The sequence below is a fragment of the Geotrypetes seraphini genome, chromosome 3, assembly GCF_902459505.1.
Source record: "Geotrypetes seraphini chromosome 3, aGeoSer1.1, whole genome shotgun sequence".
Taxonomy (NCBI): domain Eukaryota; kingdom Metazoa; phylum Chordata; class Amphibia; order Gymnophiona; family Dermophiidae; genus Geotrypetes; species Geotrypetes seraphini.
In genome coordinates, this window is record NC_047086.1 from 203,622,362 (window position 1) to 203,646,385 (window position 24,024).

The following is a 24,024-nucleotide window of genomic DNA, read 5'->3' on the forward strand; positions in this document are numbered from 1 at the left end:
TATAAATCGAAGACTAGATTTTCTCTATCGCTGTCATGCCCCCACAAGCTCTGTCCCTGTCCCTTCCCCATTCCTGCAAGCTTCGTTCTCATCTGCACAAGCCTTGAAGACTTTAAAATCATATGTGTTTGAGGCTTGTGCGGTTAAGGCAGAGCTTGCAGGAATGGGACAGGGATAGAACTCATGGGGACAGGACAGGGATATTGAGATCCCGCAGGGACGGGAACAAATTTGTCCATGTGACATTCTCTAAGATTACTTGCTGTTTCCATCTTTTAAATATGCTATCATGCAACCCAGTATGAAAGTCAAGGCTATATCTAATGGGTGTAAAGAAAGAGTTCTCTCCCTCTCAGTAATATTTTCCATTTCTTTGTCATATCTGTAACAAGCTTGTTGTGTACGGGTTTGTAGTTGGATTCAATACTTAGCCTGTCCATTAGTATAGAAGCCAATCTTTTATATTCATTTATTGTATTTATAGCCCGTATGAGTTCTCACCCAAGATTACTAGATATATGAGGGTTTCATCAATCAAATTTAAGGTTGTTCTCATTTGAGTTGCCCAGAGATCAGGTATTGCTATAACAAGTGGTTTAGTAATGGGGGGGGGGCAGGGGGAAGATGGCCCAGGGGCCGTCTCGGTGGGGGCACCAGCACCTCTCTGCCCCATGCTACATTCATACCCTCCCTTCCCCGCCCCCCGTACCTCTTTAAAATCTTTACAAGCAACTACTCTATCCTGTTGCTCGCACAGGCCTAGCTCCCTCTGAAATCACTTGCAGGTCGCGGGGCCAGGAAGTGACGTCAGAGGAAAAGCTAGCGCAAGCAGCAGGTAGAGAAGCTGATCGCGCTGGCGAAGATTTAGGGGTGGGAATGAACGTGTGAGTGTGGCATTGAGGGGGTGGAAAGGAGGGTATGGTAGGGGGGACGCCACTGGATATAACTCTTTAATTGGATATAAATCAGTATTTTCCAAGCTACCCAAATTAATTAAATCCTTTTTTATGCAGTTGGAAGAATATCTTACTTGGAACCTTAATGGGGAGAACCTGGAACAAATACATACATTTAAGACCCTCACATTCAGCGAACCACAATTTATTTTAAAATCACTTATCCCATACACACCCCAAAGATCTCTGCGCTCATCTAATCAAAACTTATTAACTGTACCATCATTAAAAGTCATCGGAACAAGAAGAGCTGAAATGTTTACTGTCGCAGGGCCACAATGGTGGAACTCCCTTCCCCATTACATCAGAATTGAAAGTGATATCTTAACATTTAAAAAGTTTTTAAAATCTAATTTATTTAAGGACGCCTTTGATTTATAATTTAACTAAAGGACGCCTTTAATCAATTTTAATGCATAAATTTTTACGCATAAATTTTTATTCATAAATTTTACCCTACCTTTCGTTCTTTCCTGGTTTTTTGTTTTTTTCTTCTCCCACATTGTAACTTTACCCTCCTTCCCTATCTTTCATGTGAGTCTTAATTGATTTTGTAATTAGGTTAAAGTTTCTATATTATATTATTATGTACATCGCCTAGAATTTTGAAATAGGCGATTCATCAAATGTGAAATAAAACTTGAAACTTGAAACTTGAAACTTGGTAAAACTGCAATGCTCCATATCCAAGGTGTATTTGGTTTTGCTTGCTCCTGCTCTGTTAGTGATTTTTCACATAGCCCTCAAGATGAAATCATCTAACTTCTCATTAACTACTGATATGTAGTTTGGAATACAAATTCAGAGGCATATCAAGTCTTATTTGAGGTCCTGTCTGCTAGGTTCTCAAAATTGTTTCCATTCAGCGGTGACTTTTGTTGCTTGTGGAGCTGCTTATATTGAGGATGAGATAGGCTTTCTTAAATTCAGGAATGTCAGAGTCTTAGCCCTGAGCTGCCATTGAGGATGGTGACATCACTTCCTTCTCTAACCCTAGAGTTTTGAAAATTGCCCCCTTAACCATTAACAAATGTTACCTTTGTGCTAGAATCACAGGATGCCTTAGATGGAAGAATTAAAGTCACAAATGAACTATAATCCTTGCAATGCTACCAGCCTGCCTCCTCTCCCCCACCCCCAGCCAAATGTTGGAGGAGAAGGAGTGAGAGCGAGAACTCCACCCTCGCCCCCCAAGCAAAATATAGCTTCCCACAGGCAGGCAATGGCATGGCGACTCACTGTTATTAGCCATATGGGTATCCTGATCACGAATCCTGTGATGTTCTCCTCCTTTCTCTCTGGCAGCCCTGATCTGTGTAGCAGAGAAGAATGCAAGAAACATAATGCCAGATAAAGGCCAAATGGGTAATCCGGTCTGCCCATCCGCAGCGTCCACTATCTCCTCTTCTCCCTAAGAGATCCCACGTGCCTGTCCCACGCTTTCTTGAATTCAGACACAGTCTCTGTCTCCATCACCTTTACCAGGAGCCTATTCCAGGCATCTACCAGCCTTTCCATTTTCCTTAGATTACTCCTGAGCCTATCGCTTCTTAACTTCATCCTATGCCCTCTCATTCTGGAGCTTCCTTTCAAATGAAAGAGACTCGCCTCATGCGCATTGTAGAATCCCCTGCCTTTGAAGGAATTGAAAGCAAGAGCTCACCAACCTTGCTGGTAGCGTGAGGGGCTACTGCCCTTCCTAAGGCTGGCCCTGCAAGCACGAAAAAGAATTTGGAGCTGAGCAGAAAATCTGGGCCAGGCATGGAAGTAAGGCAGAGAAGGACTCCGTGGACCAGCTCCTGCTGTTGCAAAGGAATTATTAAATGGTTACAAAGTGAGGTTAAAAGAATAGACTAGCTAATAGCTAGTGGAGTGTGTGGTGCAGTAGTTAGCGCCATAGCCTAGGCACCCTGAGGTTGTGGGTTCAAATCCAGCACTGCTCCTTGTGAGCAGTGCTGGATTCACTTAATCCCCATTTCACTTAATCAATTCACTTAATCACTTAATCCCCATTGCCCCAGGTACATTAGATAGAGTGGGAGCCTTCTGGAACAGTTAGGGAATAATGCTTGAGTACCTGAATAATTTGTGATCTGCATAGAATTGTAGGATATGTAGAATATAAATTATTTTTTTAAAAAAGCTTTTCATCCCTAGTTCTTATGGACTGCTTGATTGCAAAATGTCTGCTTTTTATAAGGCATAGACTAGTTTAAGGTGTAATCATTTTGCTCTTGCCATGTTGTAGGCTGCGTGGCACGCTTTAAGTGCTGCACCGTCAACATAGAAGAAGGGATGGGCAAATCTTGGTGGACCCTGCGGAAGACCTGCTACCTAATAGTGGAGCACAACTGGTTTGAAACCTTCATCATTTTCATGATCCTGCTTAGCAGTGGTGCCTTGGTAAGTAACTGCCGGTAAAATGAGGCAAAAATGTTGGGACCGTGTCCTGTTTATATTTCAGGGGCATAGCCACAAGTGAGACTGGGGGGGGGGGTTTCAGACCCAGTCTAACCACAGTCAACTCAAATTACCACGGCTGGCAGAGTTCCTGATGCTCCACCAGCAGAAGAGACCCAAGGGACACACACTTTTCCAGTGTTTGGCCAGCATGGTGCATTCATTAAAATCTCAAAGGCAGCATGTCCCATTCATGAGCTCATTCAATTGTGAGTGGTGCATGTTGCCCACAAGGTTTCAGTGTATGTGCAGTGACAGCTGCACCTTTGGGAAGAAATAGTGTGAAAGGCTTTCACTGCTACTGTCTGGATGCCATTGGAGGGTGACACATGCTGATGAGGATGGAGGAGACTTGTATGCCTAATGCCGCCATATTAATCCATGCCCTCTCCCAAAATTGCATTCTGGCTATGCCACTGTTATACCAGGGTTGGCTTTTGCACAGGGAGCCATGACCCCACTTACTGCACTGAAGCCAAATAAACACATGACAAAACCACAAGACAGTTTATATTTGCTAATAGTTGAAAAGACTGACTTTGCAGTATTTCATTTGCAGCAGTCAGGGCTGGTTTTAGGAAGCAGGCAAATAGGATGATTACCCAGGGGTCTCAGTAATCCAAAGGGTCCTTGTTGAAGCACAATGAGGTCACTGAGGTAGAGAACTTCAGGACACCTGCTACTGCTCTAGGCCCCCCAAAATCCTATCAATATCGCATATTCTTCAATATTTAGATCAAATCACTCTCCCAGTGCTGCCAGATATAGTAGCTCATCCTATCACAGTGGAGGAAACATTGATGGCCATTAAGGTTTTACCTCATGGTAAATCTTCAAATATGGATGGTTATACAAATAGATTTTACAAATGTTTTAAGAAATACTTGGCTCCCTTGTTAACAAGAGTGTTTATTCGAGAAAGCACTGAGCTTCCATACTCTTGGAGACTGGCTTGAGTTACAATCTTACCAAAGCTGGGCAAAGATCCAATTAGATATGGCTCATACCGTCCAATTTCTCTACTGGGGACAGATGATATAATTTTTGCAAAAATCTTAGCTTCCTGGTTGCAGCACCATATACCCTTTTTGGTGCATGCAGATCAAGCAGGGTTCGTCATTGTCAGGCAATCATTTGATAATATACGATGTGCCATTTGATGGACCAAGCGACCCGGTCAAATCAAACGTCCTTGATTCTTTCCTTGGATGCAGAAAAAGTATTCGGCCGGGTCTCCTGGCCATATATGTTTGCTGTTTTAAATATGGTAGGTTTGGAATACAGGGATGATTTCTTTATTGGTTACAATCTTTACATCATTGTTTGGTATTAATATCTATATTATTGATTCTATATTTCTGTTATAGATTTTAGTTATTAACCTCTGAGGAATGAGTTTTCCTTTGCCGAAACATGGTGCTATGTTGGGTTTTTATATCTATATAAAATAGTATAATAAACTGGACCTGTTGGACATTGTACTTGGGAGTGGAGTCCTCATTTTTGCCCCACTTTTTCTTTATCTATATATATAAAATAGGAGGTATGTGTGTATGTGTGTGTGTATGTGCCGCGATCACGCAAAAACGGCTTGACCGATTTGAACGAAACTTGGTATGCAGATCCCTCACTACCTGGGGTGATATGTTCTGGGGGTCTCGCGGCCCGCCTGCACATGTGGGCGGAGCTACAAACAGAAAATCAGATTTCACCCATTCATGTCAATGGAAAAAATGTAAACAGCTGTCATTCTCACAGCAAATCAAAAACGGCTTGACTGATTTGAACGAAACTTGGTATGCAGATCCCTCACTACCTGGGGTGATATGTTCTGGGGGTCTCTTCACCCAAGAATGTATATGTTCAAAAAAATGTAAACAGCTGCCATTCTCACAGTAAATCAAAAACGGCTTGACCGATTTGAACGAAACTTGGTATGCAGATCCCTCACTACCTGGGGTGATATGTTCTGGGGGTCTCGCGGCCCACCTGCACACGTGGGCGGAGCTACAAACAGAAAATCAGATTTCACCCATTCATGTCAATGGAAAAAATGTAAACAGCTGCCATTCTCACAGTAAATCAAAAACGGCTTGACCGATTTGAACGAAACTTGGTATGCAGATCCCTCACTACCTGGGGTGATATGTTCTGGGGGTCTCTTTACCCAAGAATTTATATGTTCTTGCTCCTGGAGGTGAATCTAAAAATGTTGTTTATAATCAAGTTTTGTGTTAGTTGTATTGTATTCATTTTGTCAAATATTTCACATTATAATTTGAATATTGTACTTTTTATAAAGCTGTAAACAAATAATTTCATTCACCACTATAAAGTATCTTTATTTGAATCCATTTACAGTGTTATTGCTATAATTAAATACCCGTGCAACGCCGGGGCATCAGCTAGTATTGGATATGAAGATCTTTTACATCCTCTTCAGTATAGACTGAAGCAAAGAATTCTTTTGGTCTTTCCATTACAGTCTTGTCCTCCCTGAGTGCCCCTTTTACTCCTTGATGATCTAACAGGTCCACTGATTCCGTCACAGGCTTTCTGCTTCTGATATACCTGAACCCGCGCTGCCCCCCCCCCACCAATCTTCAGTTATCCTTAATATCCAGTGATATTTTGCATATAGAATCATTGTGTTGGGGTATTGGGGAGTATTGGGGGTTGTTTTGGATTCTTCTCTCTCTTTTCAATGCGAGATAAATAATCTTACAAAAAAATGTTTCTTTAATCTCCGCTCAGAAAAGTTCATCATCTGTTCCATCAAGATCATTTTCAGTATTGGTTCAAACCATTATCTTGGCACAGCTGGATTTCTGTAATTCCATTTATGTGGGATTAAGCAAAGGAAATGAGAAACGGCTGCAATTGATTCAAAATACTGCAACCAGATTGATTTTTGGAAAGAAAAAATTCAATCACATGTTACCTCTGCTGAGGAAACTATATTGGCTTCCGTTTCAATTGAGAGTTCAATTTAAATATGCCTATATAGTCTTTAAAATTTTACATTGGCTATTTGTTTCTCTGATGCCTTTATCTCTAAAAACCATGAGATCTTGGGGCATGAGAACAACTTATATGAATAAGCTCTCTTTTCCATCATTGAGAGGAATCAAGTCCATTAGTAAAATTTCACACTCCTTTCCATGCCTACTAACTGCAATATGGAATGGACTGCCTTCTCAAATTAGATCATGTTTATCTCTTCAGATCTTTCGCAGAACCTTAAAAGCCACTTTTAAGGCAATAGTTCCAATAAATGTTAATGATCTAATGATTTGTGATCTAATTATGTAAACCGAAGCAAGCTCCTATTTTTAGGAGATGATTTGGTATATAAGACTAAGAATTAGATTAAAGATTAGATTTTACAAAGCCGCATGGCCAAAGCTCAGAAGCCCTTTAAATCCTTATGGGCTTTTGGGCAGTTATTGCAACGGCCCATTCTATTGGGCTTTGCAAAAGAGGGGCAAGTTATTACTATGAATTTTTCTCTTATTGTAGGCTTCCTGAAACCCAGGCCTACTGGAAGATCTTGAGGACTAGGTTTAAAAACTATTGACCTATTTGTTGTATAAATGTAATTGTTTTGTATCTTGGTGTGGGGATTGGGGGGGGGGGAGGGGAGGGTGTTTGAAGTGGGTGGGATTTCTCAGGATTTCAGGATTTTCTATGTGTGTGTTGGTAGATCTCTGAAACTAATAGAAATATTCTCAAATAAAAACTATTGACCTATATTTTATAGGGGTGAGATTTAAATATTATACAGAAGCTTGGTGGGTCCATCCTGTAGCAGCACATTTATTTATTGTAACCTTTTCGGCCTAGCAATGTATTTATGAATTGGGAAGCCTTTTTATTATCTTAAGATTGATCAACAAAATATGACCTTGCGCAACATTTTTTCTTTGCAGAAATTGTATGGGATTTTTTTTGTTTGTTTGTTGTATACAAAATATTGTATTTGCAAAATTGGTGCATTCATAATACTTCTGTGGATTTATATGTGACATTTATTTTTTGCATTAACTTTTTTCTGTGTGTAGAATTTTGCAGAAAAAGTACATGCGTAGAGTTGGACATGAAAAATTCTATTCACAGAAAAAGAGGCTTGAAAATTGGTAATAAGCTGATAAATATCACGTGTAATCTTGGTGGTTATTTGGAGATTCTGAAGATTGCTTCCCTGCAAAATTAATATGTTCATAGCATACAATCTTTTTTTTACCTTTCTCCCCAGGCATTTGAAGATATTTATATTGAGCAGCGAAAGACTATCAGGACTATACTAGAATATGCAGACAAGGTGTTTACCTACATTTTCATCCTGGAGATGCTGCTGAAGTGGCTGGCATATGGATTTGTCAAGTTCTTCACCAACGCCTGGTGCTGGCTGGATTTTCTCATTGTGGCTGTATGTATTATTTTTCTTATTTCAAATCCAAGAGCCTGGGAGCATTAGGAAAAAGCTTGTGGTGTCCAAATAATGCAGATTTATGCCTGATTGGGAAGAGATAAACAATGTTTTTTTTCCAGATCTATCTGATGCAGTTGTTTCAGAATAGTTGCTTCTAGCGTGGATACTGTCTATGCAGTTTCAGGCAGTGTTCCTTGGTTTATTAAACTGAAGGTTATCGGATCAATACAGACTGGTCAGAGCTATGTAATTCTCAAGGAATGTCTCCCCAGTTTCACAACTGTTCCACTACTGGCTTGTGTAGAGCTTGAATGACTATAGTGTGCTACTGCTTTAACACAGGTTATTATTAAATAAATGTCATTGCATAAAATGTGACCTGTAGTAATAGAATCCACGATTAATTGCTTCTACATGCACTAGATTTGGCAACTCACATCAGTACATCTTTAGTTAACACCCCCCCTAAAAAAATCCCTTCTGTTTATAATACATTCCAATACTTAAAGTTCCATGGGGGGGGGGAAAAAATCCAATTTCCATTCTGGCATCGTTGAGCTTGTAAAAGAGACAGATAAGTGGAACAATGTGGAGAATATAAATAGGAAACTATGATTCACTGTGGACTCGATTCACCCTTAATCATTTCTTGACCTCTGGAACGCAAATGTCTGAAAGTTTCTGAATAAGATTATTAGATATTCAAATATTTAGCAAAACAGTTTAAATATTTGCCTGTGCAGGAATGGGTACTATCAAGGCACTTCATTTGTACCCTCCATTGACCTATTTACCAACAGCTATTCATCTAGCCACATATCTAATAGTTCTCTGAGGACAAGCAGGTATAATGTTCTCATATGTGGGTGATGACGTCCACGGAACCCGGTATGGACACTGCCAAGTGCACTGCCGCTTGAAATCTTTAGGCTGTGCCCTCACCATTCATGTGCAGGTAGGTGCCTTCCTACCTGACATTGGCACATGGGACCAACAGTTTTAAGTTTTCTAAGGAGCCAAGAAGCCATGTCTTTGGACTGTCCTTAGCATTTCAGACTCTGAAGTCTTTGTTTTTTTGTTTGTCGTCTTGATATGATTTTACTGTTTTCTTCATAATTCTTCATTTTATTGTTTTCACTATTTGGGTGGAATTTGGTTACATTTTCTCAATTTTTCCATTTTTGGCCTTTGGGCTATTTCGAGACCCATTTTCGACCCAGGGAGCATTGATGTTTTTCGGTATACTTTTTAGTCAAGCTCCACGGTCCATTGAGCTTTTTGACTCTGCATCAGCCATTTTCCCTCCATGTTAAAGAGGGTGCAGAGTGGCTTCAAGAAATGTACTTGATGTAATTGGACCATTTCAGTCTGTGACCCCCATAATTGGTATGTTTGTAATGAATTTGTTGGTCTTGTTTAGCGTCATTATATCTAACCTGTTTTTACATGATGTACAGAGATCATATCTCTTAGTTGGCAGTATGGGTATAGCCTGTTTTTTGTGCTCATGTGAAATGAGAGATGTTAATTTGTTTTTACTATTAGCAGTAGATTCAGAATCTTTAACTGACAATTGTATAGTTTGAAGAAGTTACCATGCAGTGATTACTAGATGCCAGATGATAACCCACTAAAAACCAGAAACACTTTCTCCATTTGTAAGCACCAGTATCTGGCATATTAAAATCACCTATTAGTAATACTTCCCCTTTTACAGCTTTATTTTGAATGTCTTCTATTAAATCTCTATCCACTTCTGTCTGTGAAGGAGGCCTGTATATTACATCCATGTGAATACATTTTCCATTCCCTCTTATCCTATAGATCCTACAATTGTGTAGCTTTAAGATGATCTTTAACATAAAATGCCACTTCTCCTTCTTTTCTTCCTACCCTGTTTTTCCTGAACAGATTATAGCCCGGTATAACTATATCTTAGTCACGGTTCTCCGTAATCATCTGCCTGTCCATCCTCTGCATCCAAAACTTCTAATCACAAATACTTCTGTGTTGGGCTGTGAGGCTCATCTGGATGGTCTACACACTAAGAATATGGTCTCACCACAAACAAACTCTGCACATCAATCTTCTTGAGTTTGAACCATAGAAAATGCTCTCAATTCATTCCAAGACCATCTATGTTTCAAGTTTACTAAGGTTAAATCTACTGCTTTAGTACCAAAGCGGTGTACATTCTAAAAACAATTTTTAAAAAACAAACAAGGATAATTAAAAACAAGGGAAAGGACACACATATGAAAATTTGAATTGTCAAGACATGGCATACAATTTGTAAAATAAAAAATTGAGAAGTTAAAGGGAAGAATGATATAGAGATGGGGAAGACTTAGGTGACCCATTTATCTAAATCTCAAAGTCATCCTTAAAGAGAAAGGTTTTAAGGTTAGATTTGAAATGATTAGAGTTAGGGCCTGTTCTATTAAACTGCGCTAGCAGTTTTCTAGCGCGAGGAGCCGCGCTGAATGGCCCGCGCTGCTCCTGACGCTCATAGAGTTCCATTCATGGTGTGGGCACTGCCTAAAGATTTAAAGTGACAGTGCACTTGGCAGTGTCCATACCGGGTTCTGTGGATGACATCACCAACATGTGAAAACATGCCTGCTGTCCTCAGAGAACACCTGCTACAGGTAAATATCTTCATTTTTCTTACTTTTGGCAGTTTCCGGGACCAAATATATTTACTTTTGGTGCAATTAGACTTACATTTGAGCTGAAGCACCACCATAGACACACAGTCCTAGAGCTTGCATTAGGTGTGGGTTTTTTTCCCACTTTTTTAAACATTTTTATACTTTATGCCAATAGGAAAAGTAAGAAAAAATGTTCTTTGTTATATTTTGGGCTCCTTTTACTAAGGTGCGCTAGCGGTTTTAGCGCATGCTACAATGCCGCACGTGCTAAACGCTAACGCCTCCATAGAGATTAGTATTTTTCATTTAGCGCGTGGTTTGCACATGCTAATCTTTAGTGTACTCTAAAAACGCTAGCATACCTTAGTTAAAAGGAGCCCTTTGTTTTATTTAATGCATATTATTTGTCATCTGTACATAATTACACTCCGGACAATTTACATAGCAATTCCAAAAACTGCCAGTCTATTATAAATAACTGCAGAGCATTTCTGACCATTACTCTCCTTGCCCTATTGAAAAATCACTTTTTTTCCCTGTGACCTTGTGTTCATTAGGCATCTATTCTATTTCTCACTCAAAATGGAATTATGAATAACTTAATGGGAGATTTCACCAAAGAGCATGGGTTTTGTTTTTTTTTTGTGGGCATGGCAGTCAACAACATGCATTAATAGGAATAGTATACTGTTTTTATTGGCCATGCCATTAACTCTGAGCATTCTCTTAATTACAGATAGCACGGAGTAAACATAAGAAGTGCCCATTAATGCTTAGGGAATCTGCTGTCAGAACTGAGAGCCCACAAGTCTCTTAGCCATGGCCCCCCTGAATTGTATGGGGCAGTCCTTTCTGGTCCATCTCTCTAGTTCCTCTCAGCTACAGGGACTTTGCTCAAGGTGGGGCCATCTGCTATCTTCTCTGCAACCAAGCCTCAATAAATAAAAAAGAAGATCCCTTCATGGAATGATTTCCACTTATTTTCCTTAAGTCAGAAGTAAAGGCCCCCATTGGGATTGAAGGTGTTCCCATCCCCCTGCTTCAAAGATATGTAGTACAATTTAACCTTTACTCGAGGCTTTTTTGAGGGTTACTGAATATTGCCACCTCTTCTATTACTTAATAAAAATGACCCATGATCCCCAAGTATTAATAAAAAATATTAAGTTCTGCAGGCTTAGTGCTGCCTTTTCAAGGATTCTTTGGTGGGGTTGCAGGGGGCCTGGTTTCTGTGGGATGAGTCCTTCAGCAATCACCTCACTCCTGAAGAATCGCCTGGTATTTGAACACCTTTTATGCTAGAAAAAAAATGCACTGTCTTTACCAATCCCTCTCCTGCCACAAGGTCAGGTAACTCCCTTTTTAATTTCATCCACATGTATCTGACTGACAATGGAAGAGAAACAAATGCTAAGAAGCACATAGGAATAAATGGGTTAATTTATTAGCATGCAGTAAATCAGTTAGTGCACTTTTGTAAAAGGAGCCCTATATCCTTTCATTCATACATGGCAGTACACAAATTAGGTCTTATTAAAAAAAATAGCATCCACTCAGGCCCTGATGCACAAAAGGTTTCCTTGCAAGTAAGATTGGTTTTAACCAGTCTTACTTAGAAGGAAACTCTCTTCCCCATGCACAAAAGGCTTCTCCGTGGCTGCTACTGAGATTGTCATAGCAGCCACTGAGAACCCTATGCAAATGCATTACAAGGAGCTCATTAGTATTTTAATGGGCACTCCATGTAATGCACAGCAAGGAAACATGTTTCCCATGCAAACTTTAACGGCAGAGTCTGAGCTGTTGTAGCCTTACTTTTCTGTCAGTGCCTGAGCACTGATTGGCTCAGGCACTGACAGGAAAGTAAGGCTTGACAGCTGATACTCCCCCCCCAATTTAAAAAAAGACCCCTGATCCCTCCCTCCCTTTGATCCCACCAACAGCTGTCCATAGCTCCTCTGTCCTGCCTGCTGTGACCCTGCAACACTCTTAAACTTAAAAAAAAAAAAAAAATTAGCAGGAGGGATGCCCGCTTCCTTATGCCACAGGGTCATAAGAACATAAGAATAGCCTTACTTGGTCAGACCAATGGTCCATCAAGTCCACTAGCCCATTCTCACGGTGGCCAATCCAGGTCATTAGTACCTGGCCAAAACCCAAGGTGTAGCAATATTCCATGCTACTGATACAGGGCAAGCAGTGGCTTCCCCCATGTCTTTCTCAATAACAAACTATGGACTTTTCCTCCAGGAACTTGTCCAAACCTTTCTTAAAACTAGCTATGCTATCCGCTCTTACCACATCCTCTGGCAACGTGTTCCACAGCTTAACTATTCTCTGAGTGAAAAAAAATTTCCTCCACCTGACCCCCCTCCATAGCTTACAATTGAAGTTCAGCAGGAGGGATGCCCACTCCTCTTCAAAATGGTGGGCCTTCTCCTTCCCGGTGCATCCTAGGATGCACTGGGAGGAACCTAAGTCGGAGAGTCCTGCCAGTTCAGCTGATTGTGAATTCTTCTGCCGCGAACAGCTGAACTGGCAGGCAGGGAGAGCAGGGTTTTGTTTGGGGTTTTTTTGACAGGCAGGAAGAGGAGCTGCGCTAGTGATTGCTCCACATGAATAGCATTCATATAATTTGCATGCTATTGTGCTGAGCATTGCTAGTAAAAGAAAAATCGCTCCCACCACTGTATTTTTTTTACCTTGGAGGGGCATAATCAAAAAAAAGTCTAAGTCCCTTTTTGGCCTAAGTCCTTAAACGTTCAAAGCAGAAGCAGGGAAAGTGTCCATAACCAAAACAAACGTCCTTATTTTGATTATGGCCTGCCTCTACTAAACACCCAGATCACCACTACGTCTACAAGTACACCCCACGACATCTACACTTTTTGGTCATAATGAACCAAAAAAACGCCTAAGCCCCAAACGTCCAACAGAAGGGCTTTTAGGCGAAGGAGGAGCCAGTCCTTTGCCTAAAAGCTGGATTCTGTAACCGGTGTCTGTCAAAAACAACACCGGTTACAGAATCCCCCCCACACACAACGATCCAGGCAGGAGGGTGGCCAAGCCCTCTTGCCCAATCGAACCACGAACCCCCTCCCCGACAACATCGGGGCAAGAGGAAGCTCAAGCCCTCTTGCCCCGGCGATGGTGCCCCCCCGGCCGAGTACAAGTATGCCAGGAGGGAGTCCAAGCCCTCCTGGCCCCGGTGACCCCCCCCTCCGACACGAAGGGGCCAGGAGGGAGCCCAAGCCCTCCTGGCCCCGGCGACCCCCCCTCCGACACGAAGGGGCTAGGAGGGAGCCCAAGCCCTCCTGGCCTCGGCGACCCCCCGATTGGATTGGGCCAGGAGGGAGCCCAAGCCCTCCTGGTCTCAGCGATCCCCTACCCCCAACCCCCCACTAAAATACGGGCAGGAGGGATCCCAGGCCCTCCTGCCCTCGACACAACCCCCCTTCCCCCAACGACCGCCCCCCAAGAACCCCGATCAGCCCCCCCCGCCGACCTGCGACCCCCCCAGCTGACTCCACGACCCCCCCACCCCCCTTCCCCGTTAAGTTGGCCAGACGTACAGGTGTTCAAGCCCACCCGTCCGGCAGGCCAGCCCAGTCCAGAATGGGGCCGGATTGGCCCAGGCGGCAGACACCCCGCCCACAGGTGGGGCCTGAGACATCTGGGCCAATCAGAATAGGCCCGGGAGCCTTAGGCCCCTTCTGTGGGTGGGGCCTTAGGCACATGGGGGAGAGTGTGGTGCAGTGGTTAGAGGTACAGCCTCAGCACCCTGAGGTTATGGGTTCAAACCCACACTGCTTCTTGTGATCCTGGGCAAGTCACTTAATCCCCCCATTGCCCCAGGTACATTAGATAGATTGTGAGCCTGCCAGGACAGACAGGGAAAAATGCTTGAGTACCTGAATAAACTCGTGTAAACCGTTCTGAGCTCTCCTGGGAGAACGGTATAGAAAACTGAATAAATAAATAAATAAATAATAAATAAATATAGGAGCCCCTGAATATTGGACCCTGAATTTCTTATATGACGATGGTGACCATGTTGAGGTGTGATTTGGGTCTTCACGCTTTCTTTTTGTTTATTCATGCTGGGGTTCATCTCATCTCCTTTATCTTCTGCTGTGCCACCCGGCATCGAACCAGTATGTTGCGATGCCACCAAGGAAGACATTTATAAAAGACACAGCTTAAGCCCTCTTCCACACCCTGACCAATAAATGACATAAGGTTTATTATGCACATTTAATAGACTGATAATGTATCATGAGTGTAGCGACAGCATGACTAGTCTAAAAATTTGCAGAAAGGAGTTTGTTTGGTTTGGATATATTTGGTTCAGGTGTTTATTTGTCAAAGTGAACAAAGTAATTTTGATGGAAATTTTTCTTTTGTCCAATTGGGTGAATCAGGCCTTGTGTCTCATAGTACAAGACCTAGGCCGTACCTGGTGAAATCACGCAGTAGGTTTGAAGCACTCACAAGGAAAGATAGAGAAACAGTATAACTTGGTTCAAAAAGGGATTGAACAAATTTATGGAAAGCAGGTCTACCACAGGCCTTGTAATAAACAAATATATAATTGACCTCAAAATATCAGGGGTCATGGGTTCAGTGCATCCCTAACTCATGACTGTTGAATTCTGGGCAAGTATGATGGGAATGAATCACTTTACTCGTGCTTTACTTCAGTTACACATTTTCTAAGGGTCCACTGCATGACACTCTCAGATGCTGGACCAGATGGACCTTTGATCTGACCAGTGTCATTCTTGGGATATTTAGTACCTTATGTGGAAATGGCAGGAAGTCCCGTCCCCCCCCCCAAACACTTTTTATGAAATGAATGGTAAAAATGTTGCCATGGTATTCCATCTCTGACCGTTCATTCCCCAGTTAAAGATGAGCCCTGGGCCACTGTATTCTGAGTATCCCTTAGCTCTGGCCTTAGTTTGCCCCAGTTTGGCAGCTCTTTATGTTCTCAGGTAGTTAAATGGTTAAATACTAAAGAATCTGAAAGAGAACTAATCAGCACATGGTCCATGATGGGTAAAGGTAGCGAGGAAACCAGGACCAGGAAACATGTTCTTAAGTGGATGTATCCAGCATTGGCATAATTTTGCCATACTTACCTGGCTCAGTGCATGGTATCAACTAGTAAATAACCTTTCAATTCTTCATTGTCATATATTATATAAGGTAGCTTTTCTGCATAGATTACCTAACGCCAGCTCTGCCATGCTCTATTACAAGCCAGTAATGGTGCTGAATAACACTACTGTATATTGAAAAGAATTTCCAGAGGCACCCTATTACAACTATATTTTCTATTCAGTGCAAGTGTCCGCAGGTTGTTTGAGGCTGGCCACAGTTTTAAGCATCTTAATAGTAAACAGCATCATATATGCACCCCTTCTAACTGAAATTCCCATAGTGAATTCTAACAGAGCTGACATTCTGGTTTGCTCTGTAGTCAGGGATCTCAAAGTCCCTCCTCGAGGGCCGCAATCCAGTCGGGTTTTCAGGATTTCCCCAATGAATATGCATTGAAAGCAGTGCATGCACATAGATCTCATGCATGCTCATTGGGGAAATCCTGAAAACCCGACTGGATTGCGGCCCTTGAGGAGGGACTTTGAGACCCTTGTAGTAGATGCTGCTTTATCAATAAAAAGAGTATGTGTTGTTTGGAGCTTTCATGTCCTGTCTATAAATACAGAGAATATCACAAGTGATTTCATGGGAAGTCCCTGTTCTTCCACCAACTTTAAATCTTAGCAACTAAAGCTTCTGCATGGTTCCATTCTCTCACTAAAACATGTCATTCATAGAGTGAAAAATGTGTTGAAAATGTTCTCTCTTTAAAGAAATTATTGTAAGCCTCGACTGCAATGTATTATTGTTGCTGCAAACCATGTCTCTATTTCGAGTGACTCATTTGGATTACCAATATTATATGCCTCTCTGTCTTCTAGGTTATGTCTTTTCATTTAAATGCTACAGTTTCACAGTTTTAAGGCATTTCTTGCTGTTCGATCACACTGTTTTCCCTTGTGTTGCAACTCTCAGTAATTAGAAAACATGATGGCGTAAGAGCCTAAGAGGTCAGTAGATTTCCATCTCAATGTGGCTCATCCTAAATCCGGATGGATGTCATTGTGTCACCTGTGTTTGTATAGTAAAATCCCTGGTCAAATATTGTAAACCAAAAACAGATAACTGTAGTCTGTATATTTATGTGGCTTTTTACTTGCAATACTGATTCCATTTAAAAGAAAAGGCAGCACTGGTATTGTATTAAAGTGTGTGGGGTTCAGGTGTTCCTTCTACTTGCAATGGCAAATTTGTTATTGGTTTAAAAAAGAAATCTACAGGAATAAGGAGTGGTGGGGCAATCATATATTACCTACAAGCCTACAGGTTATTGATAATGTACATTCAGATTTAGTAGGTATTTTTCTGTCCCTGGAGGGCTGACAAGAGCTGAAGTAGGATTTGAACCAGTCTTTTGGTTCTCAGCCCACTGCTGTAATATTAGGCTATTTCTCCACTCCACATGGAGATCTATTAAAAAAAATTTTAAAAATAGTACCATGAACATCATAGATTCCTAAAAATGTCACAGACCCCAAATCACATTGCCATATTCACATTGGGGGGGGGGGGGGGGAAAGAACAACAACTATTGGAGGATTAAGAGGGTGGCTTCCCTTAATCCTCCAGTGGACAGATGCTCAGTCAGAGCACCTCTTTGTAACCTGTTTGTGCTAAACACCAATGGTTTTCTCCTTCTGAAATCAGAGTTGGATGTCCGTATTTTTGCCTTTTTGTATACTCTCCTAAATCATGCCAGTACCACTTCCCTTTTCCATAAGAATGTACACTCCTCCCTCCTTATTCGCGGTTTCGTTACCCACGGTTTTGACTATTTGCGTTTTTTAGTGTGCTGGCCCCTCCCCCCAAATTACATCATCCATGGCCAATTTATACAACTGCCACCAACACCTATTCTAAATTAAGTAAAGGGGTGCATACCTGCCATTTCAAAAGGGTAGGTGAAAGCCTCATTGCCACCTGGCCAAATGCAATCACAGGTCTTCGCCGCTGGGACCCTCGCATGCCAGGTGGTGGCTGCCGCTGCACCCTCAAGCTCCTGTTGCCATGGCCCGGATTGGAGCATCGCCCAGCCATTGGCCAAGACCGTCAAGTGAGCACCGCTGGAATTTGGGTCCGCGGCTCTGAGGAGACAGGCTGGACACGAGGGGGACCCGGAGGCAAGAGTGGCAGCTTGGTGGGGTGGGAGGGGTTGGAGCGACGCAACGGGAGTTTGCGGTGGGCTTCTCTCTTTCCCCTGCTCTGTAGATGGGGCCAGGGTTAAGGAGAGACCCATGCAGGCGGGGGGGGGGGGGAGGAGGCAAATAACTTTCTCATATTATTTGCAGTTTTTCCGTATTTTCGGCTATATTCTGCCCGTAACCACCGTGAATACGGAGGGAGAAGTGTACTATAGTTTTGGATGTCTATATCCTAACTTTATAAAATCAGGAACTGGATGTCCATGCAATATAAATATTGTTTTTCAGAATAGAGCTTCTAGAATAAGGGCCACAGGCACCTCCCTTGGCCTGAACTCACTCTAAGACTACCTTCATAGAAAAAACATGAGTATTTTTATCTAACTATGGGTCATGGAATGGGGATAGTGAGGATTAATCTTCACTAAAGCCCTTTTGCCTGGGAAACTGTCAGTGTCTATATGTTGGAAGCAAACACAGTAGGAACAGCCAGATGGATGAAGCATGTAATCCAGTACTGATTATTATTTATTGTGAAATAATATACAAGAAGCAGTTGGTTGAAAGATGAATAACAACGGACTTGACACGAGCCGTGCTTTGGCTTAAGTGCCTTCATCAGGAGTCCACAAGCAACATGCGGTTTCGTTGTCAATGTATAACGAAAACTAAAAACAGGAATAATCTCAAAATAGTTCAAGCAACATCTGTCTCCAGTGTAGCACTTTCTATAGGTCTTCTTCTGCCAAAAAAAAAGCTTACAAAAGTATAGGATATTTCACTGCTGCAGTTTATTATTCAGTTATAGCTTCTTTTTTTTTTTGAGACTGAGTTTAGCTGTTTATGGTGAGTCTGAGCAGCCCATTTTGACTTGATCCATCACATCTGGAGGCAATGAAACAATGTGACAGTGTGGTGGTCCTAACCAGAAAAATAGTAGGCTACATAGAGAGAAGCATAACCAGCACAAGAAAGGCGGTATTGATGCCTCTGTATAAGTCATTAGTGAGTCCTTCCTTGGAGTATTGTTTTTAGTTATGGAGACTGTGTCTTGCTAAGGATGTAAAAAGATTTGAAGCAGTTCAGAGGAAGGTGACAAAAATGGTAACAGGCTTATGTCAGAAAAAAAATATGAGAAAAGACTAGAAGACCTGAATATGTATAATCCTAGAAGAAGGTAGGGATAGGGGAGATATTTAAATACTTTGAAAGATATTAATATAGAAACAAATGTTTTCCAGAGAAGAGGAAACTGTAAAACTAGAGGTCATGAATTGAGGTTGTAGGACAGTAGACTTAGGCGTAGTGACACATTTGAGAGACACTTTGGAACTGCAGCAACAATAATGCAAAAAACAGCAGACTCAATGTGAGATCCAAGCAGCAATTTTATTAAAACAAACCCGACATGGTCCAAATTTCATCCTAAATAAGGGCTGCCTCGGGGGTAAAATACTAAAAAAAAAAAAACAATAACCAAAATATAATTTAATCAAAAACACAAAACATAATATTTTTTTAAAACAACATAGATAGTGAAAGAATTCCAGAATAGATGTTGTGCACTCACAACATAAAAGTTGGGTGTTGATATATACCATATATACTTGAATATAAACCGAGATTTTTGGGCCAAAACACTGGCCCAAAAATGGGGGTGTCAGTTTATATTCGGGCCAACGTCCAGTGCCCACCTACCCCCCTCTTGACTTGTTGCGGGACTCCACCGGGCTGCCAGGCTCTGTACCCTGTCCCCCCTCCCTGCCCTGTCCATTGTATGTCCTCTCTGCCTATATCCTGCATGCCGCACCTTCCCTATGACCTGTGTACCTGGAATCCCTGGTAGTCCAGAGGTGTAGCGGGCAGGAGCGAGCTTTCCGCACTCCTCCCCCGCTGCAAAACTGGTCGCTGCCGCGAGTTCTGGCTTCAGCTGTACCAAGCAGGAGCATGGTTTGGTGCTGCTGCTTGACGCTGAGCAGCTTCTTGAATGGCTGCGGTGAGTTTCACGAGAATTTGCAGGAGCCATTCAGGAAGCCGCTCAGCGCCATACAGCATTGCCAAAGCGTGCTTCTGCTCGGTACTGCTGAAGGAAGAACTTGCAGCAGTGACCAGCTTAGCAGCAGGGCAGGAGCGCAGAATGCTCTCTCCTGCCCGCTAGACATCTGGACCACCAGGGATTCCAGGTACACGGCAGAGAGGAGGTACAATGGACAAGGCAGGGAGGGGGGGGCAGGGTAGAGAGCTTGGGAGGGAAGGGGGACAGGGTGGAGATCAAATCAACAAAAAATGAAGAAAACAAAAAATTTTGTCCAAAAAACAAAAATCTCATATGACAGAGAACAAAACATTTTGCTGTGCGGGTGCAAACCATAAGGTGTTCATGGACATTTTTGAAATTATTTATGTGCAATAGCTTATGGAAGCACAGCCCCTGATGAAAAATATGAAACGGTTGAGCAGCCGTCGGGCGAGTATGATTAGTGTTTTCTTTTTTGGGGCACTTCATGCACTTTAAGCACTTTATTACATCTTTTGCACAGCATAAGTCACTTTACCAGATGACCATTGATTGATTGTTTATCCCAACAAGAGCAAAGAATGTTTGAATAAATTGATGCTTTGGGAAACATAAGGTCTGGTAATTTAATGTTTACTTGATTCTATTTTTGTTCTCTGTCATTTGGGACAGGGTGCAGAGCCTGACAGGGGAGAGGGCACTTGAATACTAAGTCACCCAGAGGTAGAAGGAAGGAAACATGGCCAACATGGGGAGGGGGAGGCAGGAGGGTGGAACAATAGGAAAGAAAGGAGAGATGCTGGATCACTGAGGAAGGAGGAAGGGAGGGAAAGAGCAGTTGCAAAATTATTTCCCTCTGTGCTAGGGATCACAAAATTATTGTTCTAGAGCTGTTGCTGGGACTCAGGACTGATATGAGGGCTGGGGTAGGAGAAGGAGGCTGATGTAGGAACTGGGGATGGTAGATGGGGGGTTGGTAGGAGGGCGCTCATTCTAGGGATGGGAAAAAATCTGACTGGGAGAAAGGGGCATGCAGCTAACGAAGGGCTAGAGATAGCTTATGGTTTACCGGGTTGATATATGGTTATTCATCAAGAGAGCAGAGCAGTTCACAAATTAAAATGAAATAATTTAAAAGTTATAGTAGAAAGGGATGCCAGTTTTTAACAGAAGAGAAATTAAGGTAAAGAGCATCAAAGTAAACCCCCCCCCCAAAAAAAAAAAACCAACAACTTTATAAGAGAGACAAAAAAGGATCCAAACCAGACAGAGATTCACTAGAATCAGTGGATCCTGAGAGGAACTAATTAAAAGCCCTCTCAAATAAGTAGGTCTTTAGCAAGGACCTAAATCTTGGATAAGATGGTACTAAATATATCACAAGGAAGGGAATTCCATAAGGAAAGAGGCTAAATAGGCAAAGGCTCTATTTCTTTTTGTTAGTGAACTTCCTGTACTGCTGAGATCTAAAGGGAGTGCAGGTCATCAAGAGAATGAAGAGCTCTAGATGGAGTGTAATGCTGTATTGCTAGTGACAAGTAGGAGGGAGTACCGGGGTATGGTAGTTTGTATAAGTATAAGGATTTTAAAGTGAACACATAAGGCAATAGGCAACCAATGATGTTGAAAGGAAAATGGGGTGATATAGTCGAATCGAGTGGCTTTTGACAGGATATGAACAGCAGTATTCTGAAATGTCTGAAGACAATGAAGATCATGTTGAGAAAAACCTGAGTAAACAATATTACAGTAGTCTAATCAAGACATCAGGAGAGAATAAAGGGCAGATATTAAGGGATACTAATGGTGTACCTGGAAGAAAGAGGCTGACAGGGAGGCAGGTGAGAAAAGGGAGTTGGGGCTTGGAGATAGATCTGATGGTGGGGCTGATGCAGACTGAGGCTGAGCAATTGGAGAAGACAGAGGGTGATAGAGTTTAGGTTGCAAGAAGGAAGGTAGAAGAAAGAATGGAGTGGATGGAAGGGGTCAGAATGGAGGAATAGGAGGTAAGAAAGGAAAAATGTGGAAAGAGGAGGAGAAGGGGAAAAACTGGAGGGAGAGGGTGAGAAAGGGGAAGGGGTGAAGGAGTCGGACAAGGGTTGAGAGGCACTTGAAATGACCAGATGAAAAACACACAGATCTGAGAAGAGAATGAGGAAGCTTGGTAGCAGGTAAGAAAAAGAAGGAAGAGATTAGATGCCAAGAGGGGTTGAATGACAATAGGTAAGGGGGGGGGGGGAATGAGGCTTCAAGGAAGATACATGGCTGGAGAGTGGTAGGTGGAAAGCTTATAGGTGAGATGTCAAAAGAGGAAAACTGAAGACTGAGAAGGGGAGGGTTAAAATCTATCTGCTGACTGGAGATGTACAGAAGAGAAAAAATAGAGAAAACTATTAGGAGGCATGATCATTGTCAGGGACGGATGTAGAGAGGAAAGAAAAACAGGAGAAAAAAAAGAAATTTAAAAGAAGACCTTGGAAAAGAACTTAGGTGAAAATAACACAAAAAAGGTAGAATATATTTTATTTTCAGTTAAGTGACTGGAATCTTGAAATCTGCAACCCTGATAACTTTATATTTTACACAGTACAGAAGAAAATACATTTCTGTTTCCCTAGTGTTGCATTGCATTCAGATTTCCTGTTTCTAGTTTATGGCTGCTTATTTTATATTTGAGGCTTTGTCTGTATTCCGTGGGTGCGATAGAAGTGAGGTATTCTGTTAATGTTGTAATGAAATAAACAACTATATGCAATAGTGAGGCTGGAAGGTTATCTTCTGCAATGTGATATGCACTACATGCCATGTAGCCAGAGCGTACTTATAAATCTGGGACCCATGACTAGAGTTCCTATGAGCGTCCGAGCTGTTACTGCCGTGGCCGGTACTAAAAATGCTAGCATGGCTTTGTAAAGGAGTGGGTAAGGCAGTATCAAACTGAGCAGCCTTAAACTTTGAAGCAACCCGCTTGACTACCTGATTCAGTCCTGCTTGTGAGTAGAAAAAGCAATAATCTCACCTGTAATAGATGTTTTTCTGTAGACAGCAGGGTCGATAAAACACACAGTCCCTCTCATCTCTTTAATCCAGTTCCACCATTATGTTTAAACAATTTTTTATTGATGACACCAGAAGAACTGAAACATGAACAGCAGACGTTGCCTCCCCCAAATCATTAAAAAATAAAAGGAAGAATGCAAACAGACCGACAATCCAGTTCCACCATTAAACTTGGACAAGCATTCTAACGAGTAGAAGGAATAGGTGAAAATCCAACAGAATTTGCAAAGGAAGAGAAAAAACTCATAAGAGAAGGCCATAGTGGGAAAGACCAAAGGTCCATCAAGCCCAGTATCCTGTTTCCAACAGTGGCCTACCCAAGTCCCAAGTACTTGGCAAGATCCCAAGGAGAAAAACAGATTTTATGTTCCTTATTGGTCAGCAAAGGAGAAACAACAAATGGCAACTGCACAAGTACAGCAGGAAATAGTGTTACTCCAAGAACCATTTATTGATCAAAACCGGGCACATGAATGGTTAAGAAGAGGTACGCTGAAACCTAAGGATGAGTGACTTATACAGCAGTCGCAGCCCTAGACAGCAGATTATAGACGAGATGGTTTACAGCAAGCATTAAAAGAACTGGTACAAAAGACATCTGTAGATTCTCTAAGAAAGAGTTAGAAACAGTTACTCATCCCGTGACTGGCTGTAAAGTGCTGATGGAAATTTTTTTTTTTTATAAAGAACGGCATAACAAAGTGGCACATCTCATTCATTGGAAACCCTGTAAGCATTATAACATCAGTGTGCCAGAAAAGCATTGGAAACATGACCCTAAGCCAGGGGTGTCCAATGTCGGTCCTCGAGGGCCGCAGTCCAGTCGGGTTTTCAGGATTTCCCCAATGAATATGCATTGAAAGCAGTGCATGCAAATAGATCTCATGCATATTCATTGGGGAAATCCTGAAAACCCGACTGAACTGCGGCCCTCGAGGACTGACATTGGACACCCCTGCCCTAAGCGAACTGTGTAAAATAAAGAGGTCATAATCACCTGGATCATCCCATCCCAAATAATGACAAGCTGGATGCAAGAAAACTGAATATAGGGGAAAAAGAGAAAAACATCAGAAAGGCATTGATTGTAGAGGTGAGAAAAATGACAAAAGCTCCACACACACTCTAGTCCAGTGGTTCCCAA

General features: G+C 42.1%; 1 protein-coding gene across 6 annotated transcripts in view; it reads left to right on the forward strand.

Annotated features, from left to right (window-relative positions):
- SCN8A (sodium voltage-gated channel alpha subunit 8) overlaps window positions 1-24,024 on the forward strand; it is a 411,930-nt gene that overhangs the window by 322,562 nt on the left and 65,344 nt on the right. For all 6 annotated transcript variants that reach the window (XM_033938385.1, XM_033938386.1, XM_033938387.1 and 3 more), the window contains 2 exons: window positions 3,205-3,359; window positions 7,672-7,845. In XM_033938385.1, the coding sequence (XP_033794276.1) occupies window positions 3,205-3,359; window positions 7,672-7,845 (329 nt within the window). The remainder of the gene's footprint in view (window positions 1-3,204; window positions 3,360-7,671; window positions 7,846-24,024) is intronic.